At 53.1% G+C, this 25,220-nt stretch overlaps 1 protein-coding gene and 1 long non-coding RNA gene across 3 annotated transcripts; both read left to right on the plus strand.

The window, feature by feature from the left end:
• Nucleotides 1-1,270: 1,270 nt before the first annotated feature.
• LOC137477502 (uncharacterized) lies at nucleotides 1,271-7,456 on the plus strand. The gene is made up of 3 exons (XR_011001031.1): nucleotides 1,271-1,567; nucleotides 6,015-6,088; nucleotides 6,264-7,456. It is a non-coding gene; the product is annotated as an uncharacterized lncRNA (long non-coding RNA).
• Nucleotides 7,457-17,989: 10,533 nt separating this feature from the next.
• ARL4C (ADP ribosylation factor like GTPase 4C) lies at nucleotides 17,990-19,471 on the plus strand. 2 transcript variants are annotated; one of them, XM_068196720.1, is made up of 2 exons: nucleotides 17,990-18,706; nucleotides 18,848-19,471. In XM_068196720.1, exons 1-2 carry the CDS (start codon nucleotides 18,132-18,134, stop codon nucleotides 18,933-18,935), a joined length of 663 nt encoding a protein of 220 aa, XP_068052821.1. In that variant the 5' UTR covers nucleotides 17,990-18,131; the 3' UTR covers nucleotides 18,936-19,471. The 2 variants fall into 2 exon arrangements, with proteins under 2 accessions (XP_068052821.1, XP_068052822.1); XM_068196721.1 differs by having other exon boundaries at nucleotides 18,853-19,471.
• The last annotated feature ends 5,749 nt before the right edge of the window (nucleotides 19,472-25,220 follow it).

The following is a 25,220-nucleotide window of genomic DNA, read 5'->3' on the forward strand; positions in this document are numbered from 1 at the left end:
ATTTCTCTTCCTTGTCCCCCTTGTGCTCCCAGGCCTCAGTCCCACAATGCCAGGTTTAAAATCTCAATGGGATTGGGTCTGTTGCTGATGCAGAAACCCCGTGGCTGGACTAAGGAGGAATGGAAGCTGTGCACTGAGGGAGTGACACAGAACAATAAATCCAAAGAGGCTTTTTATTGCTTAAAAAAAACCCCAACAGATGCCATGGGCCTGGGTGAGGGGAAGGAGGGAAACTTCCCTCCCTCCCAGAAGGTGAGAAATGCCAGCAAGGGCCTTTCCTGGGCGCAGGGTCAATCCAACCTTGTAGTTGTGGTTGTTAAATCACGCAGTGAACAAAAGATGTGGTGGTGAGTTTGGGCAAGAGAGGCCTCTTTGCTTTCCCTGCCTCCAATGAAAGGAAAATTTTTGCTTTTTGGGGCAGCAGAGGTGCTTGGGGGGCTCAGCAAGATGCAGATCTCGTGCCATGGCTTTGCTTTTATGGAGTGAGAATAAAAATCGAGTCAGACAGACAGGGTGCAATTCTTAATAAGTGGTAGGTTGCAGCAAAGCAGCTGGGGCTCAGTTTCTTCATGCAGAAAAGCCAACTCTTTATTCACAAAGCTCATATTTATAGGAAATATCGGAAGGCACTGCGTTAGACCCAACTGGCTAACAATAGACTGACACTCAGTTTATTGGTCTGTAAATGGTCAGGGTGTACGTCTGTCAAATCTCTCTATTTTTGGTTAATTCACGTATTTTGTTCACTGGTTCCCATGGGACAGATTTCTTGTTTATTACAGGTGCAAATGGTTCTCTTACCAGAGTAGTTTGTTGTGCTAACTGCTTTCATTCTTATGATTTTTCATGTGGGAAGTTACAAGCTAGCTGCTAGCTTAGCTAGAGTAGCAGGGCCTAAACCATATTTTATAAGGCCTTTCTTTTATGGTATCTTTACTTGTATACAACAAGTGGTAAAAGCCACCAGCTTGCTGAGCTGGAGGCAGAAACCTCAGCTGAGGGGCAGCCCTGCAAATCTTCCTGCTGAAGATCCCACACCCTGCAAAGAGTGGGGCTGGCAGAGTTGAAGAGAAAGAGGAGGAATCCCTACCTCTTCCTGGCATCCTTAAAGCATCAAAAAAGATCCTTGGAAATATATATATATATATATATTTTATACATAAAAATCTGGTTTGAATTGAGCTCGTTTCAAGGCAAGCAGAACAAGAAGAGGCCGAGCACGATGAGCTCACACAGTCACTGCTAAAAACAGGGGGTTAGCTGTCAGAAACCGTGAAGCAAGAAGCCAAGCGGGATTTTTTGACCTGCTCTGTCCCTGGATCCCTTCCCACTCGGGCTGAGCCTCACAGCAAGCCAACCATTTGTGCTTGGGCCAGGCCTGCCTTTTAAGTAGTGCTGAGCTGCTGAAAAAGAAAATACACAGCTCCACAATAGAAGAGGAGCAGCTGCTGTTGAAGGGCAGTGGAGAGGGACAATGAGTCCCCTCACGCCGGAGGAATCAGCCTTTCCTTCCCCCCGGCCGGTGAAGGAAGGGACAGGCCCGCCACAGCGCCCAGAGTAAACAGAGGTGAGCTGCAAAACTGTCTCCAGGCCGAGCCTCGAACAATGGGGCCCAGAGGGAAATGGAAAAGCAAATATTAATGTTTTGCCATTCACATGGCCCCCAAGAAAAGAGAACAATGCCTTTGCTTGGACACCACCTTGATGACTTCCTCCTCCCCTCGTGCTCTAAAATGTCACCTCAGGAGCTGTAATTCCTTTGGATGGAGCAAGGGAGAGGTGGGAGATTCCTGCTTTTTTTTTCCCCACACCAGAGGGAAGGATGACTCCATTATAAACCTGTTTCTGTGCCCTGCCCCTCCAAAGCCAGGCTCCTGCTCATGAAGTAAAAACCAGAAGCACATGAGGGCCCCGCTGACCAGCAGTGGATCCCAGCACTCAGGGAGAGCCGGACAAGGGAACACAGGCACCCAACTCCTCTTAAACCTGGCAGAAAGGCTGAGCACAGTCCCAGGGACCAGAAAACAGGGAACATTTCCCCAGGGAGAGGATCAGGGCCTGGCTTGTTGTTTGCTTCCTTTATCTCTCCAATGGGGACAAGCTGGGAGAGCTGGGGGTGCTCACCTGGAGAGGAGAAGGATCCAAGGGACCTCAGAGCCCTTCCAGGGGTTAAAGGGGCTCCAGGAGAGCTGGAGAGGGACAAGACATGGGGGGACAGGACACAGGGAATGGCTTCCACTGCCAGAGGGCAGGGATGGATGGGATATTGGGAATTAGGGATTGTTCCCTGGGAGGGTGGGCAGGCCCTGGCACAGGGTGCCCAGAGCAGCTGTGGCTGCCCCTGGATCCCTGGCAGTGCCCAAGGCCAGGCTGGACACTGGGGCTTGGAGCAGCCTGGGACAGTGGAAGGTGTCCTTGTCCATGGCAGGGGTGGAATGGGATGAGCTTTAAGGTCCCTTCCAATCCAAACCATTCCATGACTCCATGAGGAAAGTGCCTCTCCTGGCTTCATCAACAGCCCCTGGAAGGATCTCTGGGGCAGGCAGGTGACCAGAAATGGCAGTGGAAATACAGGCCAGGCTCCTTGGCCCCCTCAGGGCTCAGTGCTGAGGGAGGAAGGCTCCCACTCCTTCCTTGCCTGCCCAGAGCTGTGCAACACAGCTGGGCTCTCATCCTGACCTAATTGTTCCAGATGCAAACGAGAGCAAGGAGGAGAGGAGCAAAGAGGAGACAGACCTTGTGCTCGGCCATTTGATTGTTTTCCATTGCCATGGAAACCTCTGCTTAATTAAAGCCTCCCTCTCTGCTCTTGGAGGCTTTGGCTGTGCAGGAGCTGGGCTGCTGCATTTGGGGCTTTTCAGCTCTTGCTGGTTCCAAAGCCAGGTGTCCTCTTGGAGTGAGGCTGTGGGACGTCGCCCTGGGAGGGATGTGCCAGGGATAAATGTTTGTTGTCTTCAAACAGCAGCAGTTTTTGTGCTGAGCAGCAGCTGGGGCTGTCCCACCCTGTCCTTTAGTTCCTCTCCTCCAGAGCATCAGGGATAAGGGCTGGTGGCCTCCCAGGCCACAGTGCTATGGAATAATGGGATGGTTAATGCTGGAAAAGCCTCCCAGATGGTCACATCCAACCTTTAACCAATGCCTGCTGAATCACGTGGCCACATCTGTTCATTTTTTGGACATTGCAGGGATGGTGACTCCAGCGCTGCCCCAAAGCCTGACTCTTCCTTCAGTGAAGAAATTCTTCCTGATATCTGACCTGAACCTTCCCTGGCACAGCGTGAGGCCCTTTCCTCTCGTGCTACTGGTAGTTCTTCCTGGGAGAAGAGGCCAGGGACATCAGGAGAGAGGCTGGGATGTGCACTGGGATCTCTGCTTCCTCATAACACACTGGGTTTGAGCCCTTCTGTCTGACATAGAAGGAATCTCTTAAAACAGAATTGTTTTTTTCCTTCCTTTTCACACACCTAGCTGAAAGGTCAGGGTTTTGCTTTTTTTTTTTTTTTGATAAACCTCCCAGCGTGGGATGAATCACTGTTTTATCATTCCATCTCTCACATTCTTCCCCCAAATGGCACAAGATAAGTTGTAACTTATTAAAATCAGAGGAATAGACCGAAAAGCCTCACCAGCAGTGAGGGTTCCTTTCCCTGCATAGCAGCCAGTAAATTATGCTCTACAGAGCAGGTTCATTAAATTGTACCACTTTGATGTTATCTCTTGGGCTGAGCTGCGGGAAAGTCTGGGGAAACATGTGACACTTCTGGGGGAAACACTTGTTTTGGTCATTAGTGTGCATTAAAGGCTGGCTGCCTGGGAGCCAGGCATCACCAAGTCAATAAAGCAGCTCTGTTTTCAGGTGAAAAGCAATATCCACCCTAACAAGGCAGCTGTGAGCCGCCCTCAAGCAGGTTTTTTTTGCAGAGACCTCCAGCAGCAATCCTCATGGCCAAGTGCTGCAGGCCAGGGGGGTAAAAAACTCATCCCACCAGCTCCTGACAGAGCTGTGTATGACACAAAGTGCTGCAGATACAGGCTCAGGGAAGCCCTGGAGTGAGGGTGCTGTGGTGGGAATAATAGGGTGGCACACCAAGGGGAGGGGACTGGCCACCTCCTGAAATGTTGGGGCAAGACTGGATTGAGAAATTATGTCTTTGGGGCAGAGACTTTGGGGAAAAATGCTGCAAACCCACTCCTTCCTGAGCTCTCCAAAGGAGCTCATCCCTTTGGGGCGGGCAGTCAGGCACTGAAGGATCCTGTTTTCATATGGATGGGAGTGATAGCATTTAAAAAACCAGCCTAAATCCCACTGATATTCATTACAGTGTACAGAGAAGTCTGATCTTGCCTTGAAATATTTGAACTTGTCTCTTGATATCTCAGTTCTAGAGTAGGGTGGGGAGAAAAGCTGGAGCTGGCTGTGATGAGCAGCTCCAGCCTTCCCTGCTCCTGGTCAAAACCAGAGGAGGGTAAATTTTTAATGACACTGCAGGTAGACAAGATAATTTAGTTCAAACAGGGAAGATGGTGAGGAGAGGAGCACAGAGGATCAGCATCTTGGATGAAATTCTTGCATGGCAAGGTGAGGGGACTGGGGAAGGTCCTGTGAGGGAGACCAAGGAGGCACAACTGGCAGGAGAGACAAATGGGAAATTATGAGACTATGTCCCACTGCACATCCAGGGTGCAGGGTGAGGTTGGGGCTGATATTTCCCCCCCCCAAACACTGTTCTTAGCTCCAGCGTGTCTCCTGTGTTCCCAGAAAATGCAGATGTGCCTGTTTCTGATGGATATCTCTCATCCCTGCAAAACACTGCAGACTGCTTCAATAACAAACATGAAAAACAGGCAGCTCCATTACCATTCCCCTCTCTTTATATGACAGTTTGTTTTGCAGCCTGATTGTCAGCAGCAGAGGCAATTTTGCCATCAGCTTTACAGAGTCTCCCTGCTGGGGAAAAAAAAAAACACAAAAAAAAAAAAAAAAAAAAAAAAAAAACCACAAAAAAAACCAGCAAAAAAGAACATTAAGAGGCTGCACGGTCAAGTGCTCTGATATTAAATTGTGCTGAGGCAGAGATCGCCTCCAACAGCAGAATTCTGGAGTTTTACCTGGATCCTCAGCATTTCACGGAGCAGAGACAGGAAGGTGGAGGCAGCACTCCCAGCACAGCCATCCCTCCCCAGCCCCCTTCCCAAGAAGGCTTTGTCCTTGCCCTGCCCAGCTCCTGATTTCTGCAGGACCCTGGAGGTCGCTGCACCTTTTGGGCACAAGCCCGTCACACATCCCATGGAAAATGTAGAAAAAGCACGTATCCGGAGGTGGCAAACTGCTGCAGCATGGAAGGTTTGAAATTAACGTGGAGAGCAGCAAATGGAGATGATGTGGCTGATCCTCAGGGGAGAAAGGCCATGGCTCCAATCAGGCTGTACTGGCTTCCCTGGGAAAAGCTGGGATGCAGGCACAGTTTCTCTTACTCTCCAAGTGTGCTATCCCAAAGGAATACAGCTCACTTCATCAGGCTGTGCTTTTCCTTTGCAAAGCCACCCACAGCTTCTCTGGGGGGAGGTGATGGTGGAGGCTTGTACCCGATTATCTCCTCCCATCCCACAGCTTTCCCAAACCTCTGGCAAACCAAGCTCTCCATCTCCAAAGGGTTAAAATCAACAGACCACAGAGCACCTTCCAGGGGCTAAAGGGGCTCCAGGAGAGCTGGAGAGGGACCGGGGACAAGACATGGAGGGACAGGACACAGGGAATGGCTTCCCACTGCCAGAGGGCAGGGATGGATGGGATATTGGGAAGGAATTGTTCCCTGGGAGGGTGGGCAGGCCCTGGCACAGGGTGCCCAGATCAGCTGGGGCTGCCCCTGGATCCCTGGCAGTGCCTAAGGCCAGGCTGGACAGGGCTGGGGGCACCCTGGGATGGTGGAAGTTGTCCCTGCCCATGTGGAACAAGATGGTTTTGAACCCCCTTCCAACCTAAACTATCCTGGGATTCTGTGAGTCTATTTCAGTGCAAAGGCACCAGAGATCCAAGCTTTTGGAAACCTCTGCAGATTCCCAGATCTCAGCCAGGACAGCTGACAAGGTAATTTTTGTTTTAATGCTTTGGAAATGAGGGAATGCAGCCCAGCACTTGGCTGGGTGACAGTCATTGGTGCTGGCGAGCAGGTCACAGTAAAAGTGTTTTTAAAGAGAAATGTGATTCTTTGGGTATTTCCCCGTGGGCGTTCCTGCCATTCCCTGTTATTTCCGGATTGCAGCAGCTGAGTCACTGCTGGCTCTGGAGGGCTGAGAAAGTTCAGGAGGAAAACTATCAGGTCCTCCTGTCCCTGGTGACCTCTGTGGAAAGTCAGAGCTGGAGTTCTGCACATGGGACATGCAGAAGGAATTTGTCAAAGACCTGAAAATGGTCTGAGATCGATGGGAATTAACAGCAGAAAGGCTCAGAGCAGGGGTGAGAAGTGAAGGCAGAGTTGGGAAAAGGGTGGAGTGTCCCCTCTTGCTAAAAAAGGTGTAAAAAATGAGGATTTTTGTGTTTTGCAGAAAAGCTTGAAGCATCTGTCCTGAATTTTGCCTAGTCTTTAAAAACAGTTGGCAGGTGCAGTTTGTGGGGAGAAGCTCCAAGCCCTAGAGTCAAACCCTCATAAAATGTGGAGCTGCTCAGGTGGAGCAGCTTTGGGGTTAAGCAGCAGTGCCTGACCCAGTTACCGGAACAAAAGCCAAAGGCCAATTCACAAAAGCAAATTTTAAACCCAGCAAGCCCCCAAGTCGTGATTTTCCAAGCACCAGCCTGGGAAGAGGTGAGGCTGATGGGGGCATCTCAGGAAGGAGGAGCTGCCCCAAATCCCGAGGCTGCTGCAGCTCCATGCCCCAGGCCCAGCCAACCCTTTCCCGTGTTATCCCATAAATCCTGTGCAATCCTGATGTGCCCATGATGTGTCCTCTACCAGCAGGCAGGGAGTCCCCAAGGTCACCAGCTCATTTGATGGGTGTCACATCAAGTGCCGGGACAGCTCTGATAGGGTCCCAGGCGGGGCTTTGGTCACAGAACCTGAGGCAGATCCGTGTCTCCTTCAGAGGGAAGGCAGGGAAAGCAACAGGGAGTGCAGGATGTCTCCGTATTATTTTTCTTCCCAGCCCAGGCTTGGTGCCAGCAGTGCTGCTGGTATAAATAATGGAGCGTGATGACAGGGACATTTTTAAAGGAGAACAAATCGCCAGACTCCTTTTCCCAGCTTCTTTGCTCCAGTCTAAAGTGATGCTAATGAGGGAGGTCAAGCCGTTTCCATCTCTCCCTGCTGCACGAGCATGGACATTTATCTCTTTTGACAAAAAAAAAAAAAAAAAAAATCCAAACTCCTAAAGTAGATTTTTTTTTCAGCTTGCTTGGTTGGTGTGTCCCTTTCCAGGGAGAACTCCTGGGTGATGGCCTTGGGGATGCACCAGTTTTCCTCCACCATCCTTGCTGCCTGCAGGCATCAGCTGGAATGTTGGATGCCCGTGAGGTGCTGCCTCCAGGGTCACCTGGGGGGTGCTGGGGACATCCTGTGCTGCAGCAGCACTGGTGACAGGGCCAGCTGTCCACAGGGAAGGCTTGGAGCTCAGCAGGACATGGGGGGGATGCTGGCAGTGTCTTCATGCAGGGATAACTTCTTGTCAGGAGGATGGCTTGGAGTGACAGCACCTTTCCAACCTTGAGCTCATACCCCAAACATCCCATTTTCCCCTGATCCAGGTGGGAAGCATTCCCATTTCCAGAGCAGCAGATGCCAGACCACACACACTCTGGGGTCTGATGAGTATTTGGGTAAAACTCGATTTATATTCACATCCCTGAAGTTTGGGAGACAACCCAAATTCCTGGGAGAGTGCTGCCTTTCCTTCCTGCTGGAAAAGGCTGAGGAGTTCCCAGCTTCCCTGGGCTCCCAGCTCCTCCACTCCAGGATATCTGGATGTGTCCAAAGGGCTGGGATTTTGGGTCTGTTCCTCAGGGGAAAATGCTCCCTCCTCCAGAAAGACTGGATGTTCTCAGGGAGGATTCCAACGGAGCTGGCAGGGCAAAGCACAGCTCAGGCAAGAGGAGTTGACTCCCCCAGGGTGCAGTTCCTCATGGAAGGAGGAGCCATGGTTGGTGAATGTTGAAATGTGCTCTGAGCTCCAGGGAAGCTGAAAATAGTTGGAGAAGCAATTCTTGGGAGATCATAAATCCCAGAATGGTTTGGTTTGGAAGGGACCTGAAAAAACATCTGGGCCCAAACCCCTGCCATGGCAGGGACTCCTTCCACTATCTCAGGTTGCTCCAAACCCTGTCCAGCCTGGCCTTGGACACTTCCAGGGATCCAGGGGCAGGCCCAGCTTCTCTGGGCACCCTGTGCCAGGGCCTCAGGGGTTTCTCTGGCTGCCAGGTGGAGCAGCGCAGGACAGGTGTAAAATGGCTTTTGTCACCCATGTAAAACTTCATTAGGAAAGAGCAGCCACTTCCAATTATCCATGCTGAGCCCTGTTACATTTGTCAGGTGAGGTGAGAGCCTGGAAACTGAGGATTGGCTCCTGTCGGGCACTTCAGCATCCTTCCTGATCACCAAAACCTCTCCTCCATGATCAATAAACCTCCTGCAGGTGGGAATGGCTCTGGACGAGCTCATGGAATCCCAGAATGGGTTGGGTTGGGAAGGACCTTAAAACTCATCCCATTCCACTCCCTGCCACAAACAGAGACACCTTCCACTGGACCAGGCTGTTCCTGGGGTCCACATCTGGTTACAGTCATGGTCCACACCGGAATTTTTGCTTTATTTAACAAGAGAGTGGTGATTTTGTTCCAGAAAAAAAAAAAATTCCTGTGGACTGGTTTATATCCTCCTTCAGTGCAAATTCCTGACCAAAGCATCCTGAAAATGCCATCTTCCACCCTTCTCCAGGCCCAGTAACAGTGGCAACCTCAAATACCCCAAGACTGTGGCTCAGTTCCTTAAAAATCATGGAGGAATATTCCCTGTTCCTGGTTCTCACCTCTCAAATCTGCAACTAGCTCTGCAAGCCTATTTTTTCTTTTAACAAGGAAAGCCAGAATTAACAATTAATTCACTCTCCCAGAGCTTCAACAGAATAATTTTAAAAATCTCAGGAAATGCAGACAGAAATAGTGGTGACACTGTCTGTCTCTCAGAAGACCTGGCTTCTTGCTTTATTCCCACAGATTGCTGGCTGATAAAAAACCTCTAAGAAATATTCATCTTTTCAAAGCCAGAGACAGGAAAAAAAAAAAACCTGAGACAAATCTAAATTCCCCGGAGCCTTCCCATTTGGTGAATGGGCTCTGTGTGCTTGACACTAATTAATTAATTTCCTCAATTTAAATTGCTTCTTATGCATCCCCAGTCTACAGGAAAACTTACACCAGACCTGAATGCATAAGAGGGGAAGCAGAGTTTATTTAAGGTATCGTTTAATAGGAGCTTCTTTCTTTCTTTCTTTCTTTATTTAGTATTTGGGGGTTTTTTTCTGTGTTTTATCTCCCAGATTGGGTTTGGTGTCCAGGGATGCAGCAGCCTGGGGAATAGTTCAGCTATTTTTGACCCACCTGGAGTCAAGGATGTGCTGGGAATGAGTCTGAAGCTCTAGGAGGAGCAGCAGCCTGGGACACCGGGGTGCTGCTCCCTTTGCTGAACCACGCTGGGGTGATGGGAGCCACGCAGGAATCACAGAATTCCAGCCCGGATGAGGTGGGAAAGGACCTTAAAATCCATCCAGTTCATGGGCAGGGACTCCTTCCACTGTCCCGAGCTGCTCCAAGTCCCGTCCGACCTGGCCTTGGACACTTCTAGGGACGGGGCAGCAAAGCCCCATCATTCCGATATTTATAAAGATTTTAAGGGAGTCTGATCCAAGACTGACCCCTAAAATGAGCCAGGAAAGTGCACGGAGGTCGGGACCTTTGAGGCTGGCCATGCGTGTCCCAGCGAGCCGGGGGTGCCATCACCCGGGCGGGGACAGCGGGGACACCGCGGGCTCAGCTCCATCCAACAGTCCAACGCTTCCCTCTAGCGACACGGCAGCCAAAGGACAGGACAGGAGTCCCGCCGAGGGGAATTCCAGCGCTCCTAGGGAACTCTGCGGTTACACATGGCATTGGATTTTTTGCCCTTATCCTTTAAAAGCCGGGCTCTGTAGATGGAAACCTCCCTTGTGCTCCCGCAGCGCCCATGGGGTGGAACGGGATGGGCTTCAAGGCGCTTCCCAACCCAAACCACTCTGATTCCATTAAATTCCTGATTTACACCGTGGTTGTGGCTGCCTCACTGGCTAATTAGGGTGAACAGGCTGCTGCCTTTCTCAGCAGCCGAAAAAACCCTGCCCATGGGTCAGCTCCCACTGCTCTGTGTTGTTTATTCGATTTATTCTGCACACCAGCTTTTTACTGACTGAAAATAGGAATAAAGGCAGCCACGACCCAAAGTGCACATGAAATGGGGAGAGCGTGAAAACACACGCGATCCCAGGCACTGATGTAAACTCGGATTAGGCTCAAATTCTGATCGAAGAGAAGGGCCAGTTCTTTGCCAGACCTCAGAGCTGCCAGGTGTGAGGGGCTTCTTTGGGTTCCCAAAATCCCAAAGCAAGGCTTGTCCCTGCACCATCACCAGGTGGCCCTAGAAAACTGTTTTTGCCTGCCTTGCTGAGCCTCCTGTGGCTGATTAAGCCACTGCTTTTCTTTATTTTTTGGCTTTGGTGTCCTCAAAAGCAGGAGGGAGGCAAATGTCATCTGCATTTACAAATGTCTCTGTGAGCAGATTTCAGCCCTGAGCCCCTGGGCTGGTTTTGACTCTGCTGCCAAGTACAGGGAGAGGTTTCTGTGCCATGGGGAATTCGTTTGGTATCAAAGTCCCCTTGGTGGCGATTTGTGGACACAGGAGACACCCCTTGATGGTGTGACTGTCACACAGGTGGCCACGTGGGGAACATCCCGATGGAGAATTAATTCCAGGGAGACATGGAATGCAGGGAGGGGGACTGATTTTCAAACCCTTCGCTGGCCAGGGAGCACAAGCAGGGCCTGTCCCTCTCCTTAGGAATATCCCATGGGAAAAACAACCTGCAGCTTTGCCCTTGCAGGAGTTTGCGCCCGCGGTGGCTTATCCAGACCAGCCCACAGATCTCAGCTGACCTCGGGTGGTGAAGTGCAGGGTGCTTTGAGAAATTCCTGCCCCATCTCTTAATCCACTTCTCCATCCAGCCAGAGAAACTTCCTGACAACACAGAAGGCCAAAAGAGGGCAGCTCTTAGCTCCGATTCCTTCCCTGCCCACTAGACAGGGATGTGCAGCCAGGAGCAGGAACACCTTCCACTGTCAGGCTGCTCCAAGCACGGTCCAGCCTGGCCTTGGACACTTCCAGGAATCCAGGGGCAGCCCCAGCTGCTCTGGGCACCCTGTGCCAGGGCCTGCCCACCCTCCCAGGGAACAATCCCATCCATCCTTGCCCTCTGGCAGTGGGAAACCATTTCCCCTTATCCTGTCACTCCAGCCCCTTCTCACAGACCTAAAGTCCATCTCCAGGTTTCTTGGAGCCTCTTTAGGCACTAGGATGTGCTCCAAGATGTCCCCATGAAAGCAGGGATCAGGCAAAACCCTTCCCTCCCACCTGGATGAGCCAGGACACCAGATCCCCTCTGCCTGGCGGGGGATAGCCCTGCCCCTCTCCAGCTGGGTACATAACTGCTCTTAAGACCTTGAACCTGGGCTGTCCCCTGCCCCTCACTGCCCACAGCTCCCGGGGACAGCAGGGAGTCTCCCTGACCCCAGCCAGCCCTGCACAATCCTTCCTGCTTCAGGGCTTTGTTTTCCTCAAGCTGTTGTTGCAGAGGGAATTTGGGGATGCCTTGCATTGGTCAGGTGTGGATTAGGAGCTGAGATCTGACCTTCTCCTTGATCCGGGTGCATTTTTCCCTAAATCAGGCTCAGCAAGTAACTGCAAACAACCCTGCACCAGCTAAAGAGCACCGAGCTGGATTTCCCCCCTCTGGCCATGGAGCAGCTCCTTTAAGGCAGAAAAAAATCCCAACCCACCAGCCAAGAAATAAAAAAGAGGACAGGAAGAAAATGAAGTGCTCTGACATTTTGGGGGGCTAAGCAGAAATTTGTGGTGCAAATCACCTGAGGAGGCAATTTGAGATGCTGGCGAGCCCCGGGTGATTCATGAGCCCTAAATCTCCACCACCAGCCCTGTGCTTTCCCTCTCTCCGCAGCGCTTGCAGCTCGGAAGGCTCCAAGATTTACTGCCCTGGGAATGGGTGCTGGGAAATTGAGGGTTTTTCTAAGTCTCTTGTGCTTATCACTGGCAGCAGGGCTAATCCACGTCCCTTTTTTTTTTTTTTTTTTTTTTTTTTAATTATTTTCTTTTTTGGCTTGGGACAGAGTGTCACAGAAGAATTATAGGGTGAAATTGAAATCTGCATGGCTGACTCCTTCCCCAGGCAAGACTGCTTCGGTCAGGAATTTTGCCACGGTAGGAAGGGGCAATTATTACCCAGAATTATTCAAGACAGGAATGAGGGAAACCAGGTTGGACAGGACTTGGAGCAACCTGGGACAGTGGAAGGTGTCCCTGCCCATGTCAGGGGGTGGAACAAGCTGATTTTAAGAATGGTTTGGGTTGGAAGGGACCTGAAAAAACATCTTGTTCCACATGGGCCGGGACACCTTCCACTACCCCAGGTTGCTCCAACCCCATCCAAGCTGGCCTGGAACACTTCCAGGGATGCAGGGGCAGCCTCAGCTGCACTGGGGACCCTGTGCCAGGGCCTGCCCACCCTCCCAGGGAAGAATTTCAACCTGTCATGGTTGAACTCAATGATCTTACAAATCTTTCCCAGCCTAAACGACTCTTTGATTCCTTGGCACCCTTCTGAGAGTAGCAGGGATTTTAGGAGCATGGAGTCCCAATGCAGCAGATCAACCCTAAAAGCTGCCAACACCTCAACCCCTAAAACGATCACAGGAGGAAATCCTACTTTCCTCTCTCTCCACACTACAGGATTTTATTCCAAGCATCCAAGCAGCCGGTTAGGACATCCAAAGGTGAGCACAGATGTTTAGGTAAGAAAGAGAAATGCTGTTCGGCTGGAGCCGGAGTGTGAGGCAGCCCCGTGTCCCCTCCCGGTGCCCTCAGCAGCAGCGGCAGTGCCAAATTGACGTCCGGCAAATCATGGGAACAAAGGAGGGGAGCTCGCTGCTTTTGTCCCTGCCTGCTCCAGTCACGCACATGATTTGTTCCTCCTGCCCAATTTCTTGGCTTGGCAGGGAAAAAGGGAGGGGCAGAGTTGGGGCTGCAGTGAAAGGAAAGGACAAGAAGAGAGATTTTTTGGTGAATGTCACAACTATGGGTTAACTGTGAGGCTGTGCTTGGAGTGTGAGAGTTTGCAGAGGACATTTCCAGGCAGTTTTCACACCTCTTTATCCAGCAAAAATCAGTGACACTCTGCCCCAGGATGCTGAGAAGGATAAAAGCTTGTAAAGCTTCATCTTGGGTGTGAATTCATGACGTTTTAAAATAATAATAAAATAAAAAAATTCTGATACATGCCTTTCCTGGTCCTGTACTCCTCCAGTTGCCTCCACTCCTGGCTGCTGGACTACAGGGATTTTGGGCTGCCTCGGGAAGCGTTTTTTGAAACCAATTCGCTTGGAGGAAGAGTTCATTCCTCCCGGGCGTGTGGCTGCTTTGGTGTTTCCTGGGGCCGAGGCTGTAAAATTCAGCTTCAGGCTGGTCCTTGGAGGACCTTGCTTGGCCTGAGGAGGCATCTGAGGTCATGACAAGGAGCTGAGCTGCTGTTGTGCTGCAGATGAACGGATTATTTCCTACTCCTGCATTAGGAGCTCTGTGGATTTAGTAATTTCTCCACTATGATGCTGCTTTTATTGCCTCTCCAGTCCTTCCTCCGCACATCCTTCTGTCCTCCATCCACCCGGGAGCACCTGGAGACACCTCTGAGCCACCAGACCTTGGTGTTTACCCCAGCAGCTCTGGGAAGGAGCGGGTAGGGACCAAGGGACGCTCCCAGAGTGGGGTTGAAGGCTGGAGGGTGAGACAAAGCCCCCACGGGAGGCTGTCCCCAGAAACCACCGGAGAAACTCGTGCAGAGGTGTGAATGGAGCGCTCAGAGGGATCATCTGTATTAAATCTGTAGTGTGTGTCCCTCTGTCTCTCCTCGTTCCCCTGTGTTCCTCTGCTCCCCCCGATTAACCCTTTCCGGGGGGAGCCCGGCTGTGTCACCCAGCCCCGCGGAATCCAACGCCGCCTTTCCCGGGAGGAAGGAGTCCCGTTAAACCCGCGATGCTCTTTTCCCTCAGAGTTAATATCCCAGAGGCTCCCATGGGACTCCCAGGCTCCTCAGACCTTAAATGATCCTGCAGCACCTGGCCTCGTTATCCAGCGAGTGGGAAATCCTTGGAAAGGCAAAGAGTGGGTGAAGAGAAGAAGGAGAGGATGCTGACCACGACAAAAGCCTCCCCGAGGTCTTTCCCCCTCCATCAGGGCTCAAAAAGTGGGATGAGCGTTCCCTGCACGGTAATTCCCATTGCTGCCTCTCCCAGCTCACGCTGCCCCGGGAACGCAGCCCCTTGGGCAGAGCTCATCCCTGAAACGCGGGGAGAAGAAGAGAGGAGCCCCCCCAGCAGCTGGAGACCCCAATCCCGTGCCTTGTCCCCAGTCCTGGAGACCCCAGTCCCGTGCCTTGTCCCACCACCGGCTCTTCCAGAAGTGCTGCCGCAGCTGTGGCAGCTCAGCGCTGTTCCCTCATCCCCGGCGTTAGTCACGGGATGCCATTAATTATCGCCGCGATCCCCAGGAATGGGGGCAGCCCTAATTACTGCCCCGCTTTGTTTGGGCTGGTGTCTCTGCCGTCAGCGCAGAAACAAAAGGCAGCAGATCGGGACAAGCTACAAAAGAATGAGCAGGGTATGCTACAAAAGAAGGAGCAGGGGAGGCGGGGAGGATCCTGCGTGCTCCCAGATTTGGGATGCTGGCTGCAAATCGATCTTCCCTCTCTCCAGGTCACGAGATTTGGCAGAAAATTCCGGCTGAAGATGCTGCTCCGAGGTTTCGCTTTGCCCGGGTGATGAAGGGCTAATTAGATGCAGATTAAAAGTCACTATTAGGGATAATCCCTGCGCGGCCGTGGAAGCGCGGGAGCATCCCTCCCTTGGCTCCGGGACTCCGGGGCCCTTTGTATTTCCCCCCGAAAAAAGAAAAAAAAAATAGAGAACGAAAAAAGATAGTTGGAAGAGCAGGATGAGCTGGGGGAAGGGAGATGGGATGGGGGAAAGCTGGGAAGAAATAATTGCCACGTCTGAAAACAGTTACTATGGCAGCGACAGTCTTCGCGCCGCCTGAGCGAAATGTTGGGGACCAGCAGCGGTCCCTTTGTCACATCCTCAGACACACATTTAGATGCTAATGCTGCCTTTAACCTTGGCTGCTTAACCTTGATAGGAGGGGAAGGGCGGCGAGGGGGAGAAAAAGCAGCGAGAGGCGGGGGATTTACGGAAAAGATGGGTTTCCTCTCCCTAAATTTGTCACCGAATGGACTTGGCAGACTCCTCTCAGCTGCGATTAACGCTGTTATTTCTGCGCTTAATATTCCGCGAAGGTTTTACCAGCTTATTTATGGATAGCTGGCATTAGCCGCAGCATAATTCACCGCTGCGACGCTCCCGTTTATCTCCATCCCCTCGGGATTGTCTCATCTGAGGCCGGTTTGGAGAACACTCCCAGATTTGATCATCTGGCTATCTAATCTGGCCTTTATTTAGAACTGCCATGAGAAAAGGAAGGGTGCGCAGGAGGGAAGGCTCCCCTCTAGACTTTGGGTGGCGCGGAACGGAATTTTGGTGGCCTGTGTGGCTTTTCTGGAGGCCCCAAGCTGTCTCCAGCAGCGGGATGAAAGAAGAGAGATGGAGAGAGGGAGGAAAGGAGACGGGGAGCGCTACCTCCCCCTGGGGAGCGCTACCTGGCTGAAACAGCATCTCCAGCGCTCCCGACCCCGAGCGTGGGCTCACGGCCCGAAGGTAAATTCCTAAATCCCAGCCCTATTGCACACAGATTAGCCACTAATTCCGGGAGCAGCCCGGGATGCCCTCGCTTTGGGATTATCCTTAACTGCAGCCTTTAAGGAAGCTTTTGCTGGAGCGATTCAGGCAGAGGAGATGAGAGCGGAGCCAGTGCCGGATCTGCCGCTCACAGATATGACTCTATTCTTCTGTTTCTGGCATCTTTTTATTCTTCTTTAAAGCTCCGGGTCCTGCAGTCAGATGATCACTTACAGCTTTCTCCACGTGCTCTCGGAACCTCATTTCTTTGGCGTGGTGGCAGACTAAAGCCTGAGCTCACACCAACTCAAAGATAAGTCTAGGACAGCCCTGCTGCACAAAATATTTCCATTTTCCAGCCCGTCCAGTGCCTGTGCCTCGACTTTGGATTGGTAATGGTGCCTCACTCGTGCCACGGAGTGTTTCTCTCACCTGCATGATGCCGGGCACAGAGTTCCCTGCTCTTTTTCACCGTGTCACCACACGGTGATTTCCACAAAACTGTGCCCAGTGTCACCTCTGAGAGCTGCAAAAGCAAGCTGCCTGTATTTTTAATGATGGCATGTGTTAATAGGGAGCCTTATCTCCACGCAAAGCCTCCACATGCATCCTCGGGATGAAATATGAATGTGAGGAATGATCCCACTCCAGCCCAACAAATCCTCACCGCACACTGAGAGGTGAAAGCATCCTAAATTAAAAGCAGTATGTGTCTTCTGCAGTGCATTTCTTTCTCGGGGGTTTCTGGCTGAGCTGACACATAGAGTCGATATTTATTTTACAAAGGCTGTAAAAGAGGCAATAGGTAATATTGTAGCAACCAGCCTGCTGCTGATTTTTGGCTCGGGAGCGAGAGCAGAAATAAAAGCAAGAGCTCTGGCTCAGGTTTTGCCCAGAAAAGCTGTGGCTGTTTGGAAGTGTTCAAGGTCAGGTTGGACGGGGCTTTAAGCAACCTGGAGTAGCGGAAGGTGTCCCTGCCCGTGGCAGGGGGTGGAACTGGACCTTTAGTTGGAAGTAGATCTCCTGTGAGCAACTGGGACAGAAGTTTCATGGCTCAGCTACCGGGCTGTGGAGACCTCAGGAGCTTTATCAGGGGTTGAGGGCACTCACAACCTTTACAAAATGAGAGACCCAAAAGGCATTAACGGCAGTGACCAACATTAGTGCCAGCCCTGCCCTGGATCCAACACAGGTGAGGTTTTCCCCCTGTGGCATCTCTCTGCTTGGGGACGCTGTGACAGCTGCAGGGGACACAGATGCTCCACATTGCTCTCCTGCTTTCCAGCTCGAATCATCACTGGTGCCAGGTGTCCCTGAAAAGCTGTGCCTGAACAGCTTCTGGTGTCTCACATGCAGTAAATAATCCCAGAATCCCAAAATGGTTTGGGCTGGAAGGGACCTGAAAAAAACATCTCATTCCCACCCCCTGCCATGGGCAGGGACACCTTCCACTATCCCAGGTTGCTCCAAGCCCCGTCCAACCTGGCCTTGGACACTTCCAGGGATGGAGCAGCCACACCTTGGCTTGGTTACTGTTTTTAAGGGCTTTTTTACTGTTTGCTGCGGTCGGTCACGATGACAAACATAAGGCTAAGCAAGCTTCCAGCACAGGGGGATGGCGCTCCTGGGGGTCCCCGAGGAGCAGAAGCGCAGGCAAGGCCAGGTGGAGCTCGGACAGGACCAGGTGAAGCTCAGGCAGCGGCGATCGGGGCAGGACGCGGGGCGGAGCGGGAGGAAGGCGGCGGCGCGGCCCCTCCTCCCCTCCTCTTTCTTTTCCTCCTCCTCTTTCCCTCCTCCTCCTCCTCCTCCCGCCGGGCGGGGCGAGGGTCGGCAGTCCCGGCGCGCTGCCGCCGCGTGGAGCCGCGCTGCGTGTTCCCGATCCCCGATCCCACATCCCTGCTCCCCGATCCCACATCCCTGCTCCCCGATCCCACATCCCTGATCCCTGTTCCCGGCTCCCTCGGCCGCCCCGAGCCGTGCCCCCTCTGCGGGCCGGCGGCGCGGGGATGGGCGCGGGGCTGTGAGCGCGGGAGCCGTGGCCATGGGGAACATCTCCTCCAACATCTCCGCCTTCCAGTCCCTGCACATCGTCATGCTGGGCCTGGATTCGGCGGGCAAGACCACGGTGCTCTACCGCCTCAAGTTCAACGAGTTCGTCAACACCGTGCCCACCATCGGCTTCAACACGGAGAAGATCCGGCTCAGCAACGGGACGGCCAAGGGCATCAGCTGCCACTTCTGGGACGTGGGCGGCCAGGAGAAGCTGCGCCCGCTCTGGAAGTCCTACAGCCGCTGCACCGATGGCATCATCTACGTGGTGGACTCAGTGGACGTGGACCGGCTGGAGGAAGCCAAAACGGAGCTGCACAAGGTGACCAAGTTCGCGGAGAACCAGGGCACCCCGCTGCTGGTCATCGCCAACAAGCAGGACCTGCCCAAATCGCTGCCGGTGGCCGAGATCGAGAAGCAGCTGGCCCTCCACGAGCTGACCCCTTCCACCACCTACCACATCCAGCCCGCCTGCGCCATCATCGGCGAGGGGCTGACGGAGGGCATGGACAAGCTCTACGAGATGATCCTCAAGCGCAGGAAGTCCCTCAAGCAGAAGAAGAAGCGGTAGAAGCCCAGCCGAGGCGGGGAGGGATGGGGGAGCAGACAAAGGAACCGAGGGGGAGACAGAACCAAAGCGATTCTTTTGGGTTTAATCGTTCTTTTTTTTTTTTTTCCCCTCTTCATTTTTTTCCTCCTTCCCCAAAGGACAGACAATAGTGGTGATAACAAAGCGGCTCCCGCCAGCCGAGCCCAGATCCCGGAGCTCCCCTCGCCCACCGCCCCGTGCTCCTGAGGGTCTGATCCGGACTCCCTTGGGCTGGAAACACGGAAAATCGGGATGAATGCCCCCTCTCCATCTCCGGGAGCACCGAGCCTTTGTGTGCCGGGGAACCAGCAGGGCAGGACCCTGTTGAAGCGCGTTCGAGCGGAGCCCAGCGTGCTTTTGGATCTTTACCGTGGGCATTTGGGGCTGTCGATGCCAGCCCCCCACATGCATTTTGGGGCGGGGGTCGATGCTGCGGGGGGTACGGATGTGCCGTGGCTCGGCAAGGTCAGCGCGGGGGGGGCTTGCAGCCCTCATTCCTGCATCCCCGCATCCCTGGATCCCTCCCCCGCGGGTGGCGGTGGGAAGGGGTGTTGAGAGCTTGGACGGGGGTTTGGACCAGCAGAAAATGTCTTGGAGGGGTGGGTGTGATGGGTAAGGGGACATCCACCCACCCTGGCTGGTGTTTTAGGGTGCAGAGCAAGGACGGGCAGCCTTTGGCTTGGGGGGGAGGATGCGACACTGGGGTGCTGAGCAGCTGCTGAGTGGTGCAGAGCTTTAAGCTCTTGGCTCAAAAAAAGGGTGGAAAAAGGAAAAAGAATACCCAAGGGTTTGGGGTGAACGCTGCTGGAAGCTTTGGGGGGGTTGTGCAGGACCCCGGCGGTGTCACCTTCGGCAGCAAAGCCCCCCGCGGGTGTGCATTGTCCCCGTGCTCAGGGTGAGGGTGCTCCGAGGTGCGGCTTTGGAGGTGATCCAAACTAAGGGTTACTTAGGAAAACCCCCCAAAAAGGCAGAGTTCGGGGTTCTGGCCACTGTGCTGCTCTGCAGTGGGGCAGGAGGCCAAGTCACGGAGGGTCATGGCAGGGCAGGATGGATGGATGGACAGACAGAGATGGCCAGAGCCTGCAAAACATCTCTGCTGGAAAGGGAAGATGGCAGGGAGTGAAGAGGCATGGGGGGCTTGTGGTAGGTTTTTAATAAAGATTCAAACCTGATTAAAAGCCCCTCGCTTCCCCTAGTAGCCACATGGGCAAGCTGTGCCTGAGCACCCGGACAGGGTCGGGCCTGGCCGCCGCCTCCTGCAGGTGAACATTTTATACCTGCATGGGGCTGGGAACCAAAATCCACTTGCTGTCTGTGTTTCAGCCTGGGATCCGGCTCTCCGGCGTCCTGGCTTCCCACAGAGATGAAGCAGGCAGCCCTCAGGGGCCAAATATCCTGACTTTGGAGGCAGGCAGGATTTTCTGGTGATTTTACACCAGCTTTCCCGTTTGCAAACCCCTTCCCAGAGCAGCCAAGGGGAAAGCACCAAGCAGACAAAAGCAAAATGCCCTTCGGGTTTCGGGGAGTTGATCCTCCCTTTGCAGCGACGAGCACCTTCCAAACAGCATTTCTGGGGGGCGGGGGGGTTTGTTAGGGAACAAATGTTGCGGCCGAGTTGTGTTTGTTCTCCTCTTGCGGGGTTTGAGTTCCCGGCACGAGTCCCGATCTGTGTGGGCTGGTCCCATCCGTTCAGGTGGCTCTCTTCCCGCTCCCTTGGGTTTCCCTGCTTTGTCTTCACCTCCAACACTTTGGTACTTGCTGTCGAGAGAGAGAGAGAGAGAGAGAGAGAGAGAGAGAAAAGAATTATTTATTTTTGATGCCAGAGAAGCCACATGTATGAACCCATTTTTGGGAGAGCAACCTGTTTGAAATGTAAAAGCTGTGTTGACCCCAGCAGCTCCAGGGTGATCAGGTTTTAGGAATGACACCTGCAGGCTGTTGGTGGTGGGTTTTTTTACCTCCTGGCTGGTCTCGGTTTAGCACATGCTGGCAGTGGAAAGGCTGTTTTTACAGAGCTGGGAGCTCATTCCACCCAGCTGAGCATCCCCTTGGAGAGATGGCAGAGGGCTGGAAGGTTCGGGTGGGACGCTGTGCCCGTGCCCTTGCCCGCCACTCTGCTTTCTGCAATAATTAAAAAGACTTTTCCAACGAGTAGCTCCTGGCTTCCGTGGTGTTTCCGTAGCGTCCCACCCGGTTTTCCCCCTTCCCCGTGTCGCCCTCCAAGAAGAGGGGCCTCAGCAGAGCAGCCCCCAAGGGCTCTTTGCAAGGTCGTGCATCTTCTCAGATTCTGGATGACCTGGGTTTTTTGGCAGGTCTCATTCCCCAGGTCCATTTGCTGTGTTCCCGTCCGCGATATCCCTCGCCATTGTCCGTCAGTCTCTGTTCCTCCTGTCTTTCCTTTTTTTATTTTCTGTTTTTTTGTTTGTTTTTTTTTTTTTTTTTTTTAAGATGCAGACATAATGCTGTGAACTGAAATAAATTATTTATACAATGAAAGGGCCTGATAAAAAAAAAAAAAACACAAAAACAACCAAAACCCAGTGTTCTGCTCATTTCTCAGTATCAGTGCTGCATTTTGTGTGGTTTGAAGGAGGTTCTTGCTGCCTCCCCAAGGAGGGGAGACAAGGGGACAGAGAAGTGACCTGCTGAGGATCCAGTGTCACGGGTCTGTCACGTGGCAGCCCGCTAGGACATGGGGGACATCCATAATTTGCTGGTTAATGAAATCTGAGCTCTTTTGCAGGCCACTTAATGTCCCTGCATCTCCGCTGCTGCCTGTGAGAGAGGAGGATACTTCTTGGTGGGGGAGGGATTTTGTTCCACCACCTCCTCTGATTTGAAATCCATGTTAGGGGGGCGATCACGCAGAGAGAAAGTTCCCATTTTTGCTCAGCATGGCTTTTTTTAAACGGGTGGCCTCGGGCGAATGGTGTCGGTGGCAGAGAGCCAGGTCTGCAGGGGTTAAAACACCACTTGGGAACAGGATGCTGCAGACAGAACTCGAGGCTGCCTCTGCTCCTGGGTGGCTGCTGACACAGGAAACCCAGGGTGGCATTTCGGGGGGAGCGGTGGAGCTGGGTGGCAAATGACTTTTTCTTTTTTTTTTCTTTTTTTTTTTATGATGACGAGGCAGCCAGAGGGGAAATGATGAGCCTGACTTGTGAAAGTGAGACTTGGAAGCTTGGAAGGGCTTGGGGTGTTCTCACCCCCCCCCCCCCACCCCGAGGTTTGTGGGGTGTGCAGCGCCTGGGTGAGGGGATGTGGTGTCTGCTCTGCAGGATCGGGGGTGGGGGGCTCTGGGGGGTGACAGGAGCCCAGGGCACGGCTGGAGCTGTGTCAGGGCAGGTCAGGCTGGAGATCAGGGAAAGGTTCTTCCCCTGAGGGTGCTGGGCACTGCCCAGGCTCCCCAGGGAATGGGCACTGCCCCAGGCTGCCAGAGCCCAAGGAACATTTGAACAATGCTGTCAGGCTGGGATTGTTGGGGTGTCTGTGCAGGGCCAGGGGTTGGACTCCATGATCCTTGTGGGTCCCTTCCAGCTCAGGAGATCCCATGATTCTTTGAAGCCAAAGGCTTATCCAGCGCTGCAGCTGCTGAGCTGCTATCAAGGCTCAGAAATCCCTTGGAGCTGAGCTGGACCGTGGCATTTCAGGATTGAGCTGCGGATTGCTCAGCTGCCCCCTGACCCTGCAGAGAGCCTCTGGAAGGTGCACTTCCCCACGGGCTCCCTCCTCAGCCAGAGCATCACTGATGGGCTCCTTATCCCTCTGCCACATGGTCCAGTGCTCCTGAAGATGCTCCTGACCATCCTCTGGCCCCATTTTCCGTGGGACACTGTGTGCTCCTCCTGGTTTCATGGATCTGAAAGCCCGCAGTGCTCACACCTACCTTAGCCTGAAGGGACTTATCCTCACCCATCCCACCTGGCAGAAGCTGATTTTGGGGGATTTTCCAGCTGGCCTGGAGGTGTGGACGCTGCCATTGTGTCCCTGGGCTTATCTGTGTGCCAGTGGAGCTGGACTTTGGTCCCTTGGGCACCACATGGAGCTGGCGGTGGTTGGGGGGAGGGGGGATTTCCTCCTGGTTTAAAGGGGGAACCATCCCTTTCCCTGCGGTGGAGGAAGAGAACCAGCTGCCAGGGTTTGGGCTGTGGCTTAGAGAGGCTGTGACCGGCTGTGTGTGACTCTGCAGCTGGATCTGCCCCCTCCCGCAGCGCCCTGGAGGGGCCCAGCTGGGATTTGTCCCCGGTTTGCGGGAAGGGGCGGGAGGGGCTGTGCTCCGTGGCCAGCGGAGCTCCTTGTGCTTCCACCGACATCCTCCGCGGAGCAGCCCGTGCTGCTGGCCAGAGTGCTTCTGTCAGCAGGGGGGAGGCGGTGTTTGGGCCGGTTGTCATGAGAACATCGCGCAAGGCTCTGATGGATGGGGCTGCGCCCCCGCCCCGGGCAGGCAGAGCGGCCAAACAGCGAGGGACAGTCCCCGGCGTGATGTCTGGGGACCCTGGTGGCACATGGGGCCACCAGGCAGTGCCCCAGGATGCTGCAGTCCTTGCACGGGACTGGCCGGGAGATAAAACAGCGAGGGAGCAGTTGGGCTGTGGGCTGCAGCAGTGAGAAGGACCTACAGCATTCCAAAAGCATGGATCAGGGCTGGGAGCAGCGGGAGATGGGGTCAGGACAGCGATGAGCAGAAATGAGTCACCAGTGTGTCCCTGGTGGACCCCCCTCTCTGCAGGGCACCAGGGAAGGCTGCTGAGTGCTCTCCCAGTGTCCCCTGGGTCAATCCCACTTTTCCAAGCACGCAGCTTCCCGACATCTCCGCCACCCCGGGAGCCCCTCTGCTGCAGGTCCTGCCTAGCCTCGTGCTGTATCAGCCACACAGGTCCTTCTGCATCTCTTCCCTGGCTTTGCCTCGTTAAGCTAAATCTCTGCTTTATTTCAAATGGGATTTGCTTCCCAAGCAAGGATCTTTAAAAGGATCATCCTGGTTAATGCAATCCGGAGGGCGCTGGATCCTTGGAGCATGGTGCAGGGCACTGGCAGCTATTGCACAGCGCCGGGTGCTTCTGGCCAAATTTTGGGGGTGGCTGAGGATGACCATCCCTTTAAAACAGGCTAGAAATGAAAAAATCCCACAGTGATTCAAATGTTGTTTGCTTTGTTTCAGGCAGCCCCATCCTGGAGCTTCTTCAATGGGAATTACCCCCAAATCACCAGAACTTTTTGTGTGAGCAGCAGAAGGCCACTGCTGGGAGTTACTTCAAGCACTTTGCACACACACCATGCAAAAAAAAAAAAAAAAAAAAAAAAAGCCTCGTGCTGGCCTGGCAGAGCAAAATTGAGACATTTCAGCACGAGGATGTTTGAATATGGAGAGCTCAGCTTGGGAATATTTGCTCTAATAAACCATTCTGTTTATTTCAGCTTAGCCTGTGTTTGCTTCTCTCAGACCTCCGTGTGAGATTTCAGGCAGGAAAGCTCACAAAGCCCATCAAACTCTCCAGCAATGACATTAAAACACTGCTGGAAGGTGAGATATGGAGCCTGGACACCCCCCAGGTGACCAGAAGGAATCCCATGTGTCCCATGACCCCCTGTCCTCCCTCCCTGACAGCCCTGACGGATGGCATCCCACAGCTTCCCAAAACGCTGGAAGCACGATGGGAATTTGTGAGAAGGGCAGAGAGCTCTTCATCAGCCCACAGATTAGATTCTTCCCATTTATTGTCAGTCATCCTTATTTATTGCTGTGAATGATTTAATAGATAGGAATTCTAATAATTGTTATTGATATTAATGATATTATAATACATATATATATAAATAAACAGTGATAAAAACAGTAAATAATTAACAAAAGGGTGGGCAGGCCCTGGCACAGGGTGCCCAGAGCAGCTGTGGCTGCCCCTGGATCCCTGGCAGTGTCCAAGGCCAGGCTGGACACTGGGGCTTGCAGCACCCAGGGATAGTGGAAGGTGTCTCTGCCCATGGCAGAGGGTGGAATGGGATGGGCTTTGAGGTCGTTTCCACCCCAAACCATTCTGGGATTCTGGGATTGTTTTTATTTCTCAGCCCAAATTTTGCAGCTGGGGTGAGCTGCTCTGGTTCTCATGATCCTGTGGTGCTGGAGCATTCCCAAAAGATGGGGACTGGGGAAACAGGCACTCCCAAAGGTCCCAATTCCACCTGGCATTGCTTTCGAGTGTTTTTGCTGCCAGGAAGAGAGCGGGATGCAAAGCTGGGCCTAAATGCAGGTTTTTTATACTCCTGCCTAACCTTGGTCACACGACTTAACTTGCCCCAAACTTCTCCACAGGAATAAAAGGAAATTTCCAGCATTTTTTCTTATTCCCTGGGCTTCAGAAAGAAATTGGGGCTGGTGTGATTCTCAGATCCCCATGGTAAAGATGCTAAACCTGCAGGACTGTCCCTTCCCTGGTGGAGGAAGGGGTTGAAGGCTCGGGGTAGAGGGAGATTCCTGCAGATCTAGGTGCTCCT

The sequence above is a fragment of the Anomalospiza imberbis genome, chromosome 7, assembly GCF_031753505.1.
Source record: "Anomalospiza imberbis isolate Cuckoo-Finch-1a 21T00152 chromosome 7, ASM3175350v1, whole genome shotgun sequence".
Taxonomy (NCBI): domain Eukaryota; kingdom Metazoa; phylum Chordata; class Aves; order Passeriformes; family Viduidae; genus Anomalospiza; species Anomalospiza imberbis.

What these genes read in the sequence shown, in the direction of transcription:
- ARL4C (XM_068196720.1), top strand. Translation starts at nt 18,132, where the DNA reads ATGGGGAACATCTCCTCCAACATCTCCGCCTTCCAGTCCCTGCACATC. An exon ending in CTCAAGCAGAAGAAGAAGCG is followed by an intron (nt 18,707 to 18,847) that starts GTAGAAGCCCAG and finishes CCTTCCCCAAAG; the next exon opens with GACAGACAATAGTGGTGATA.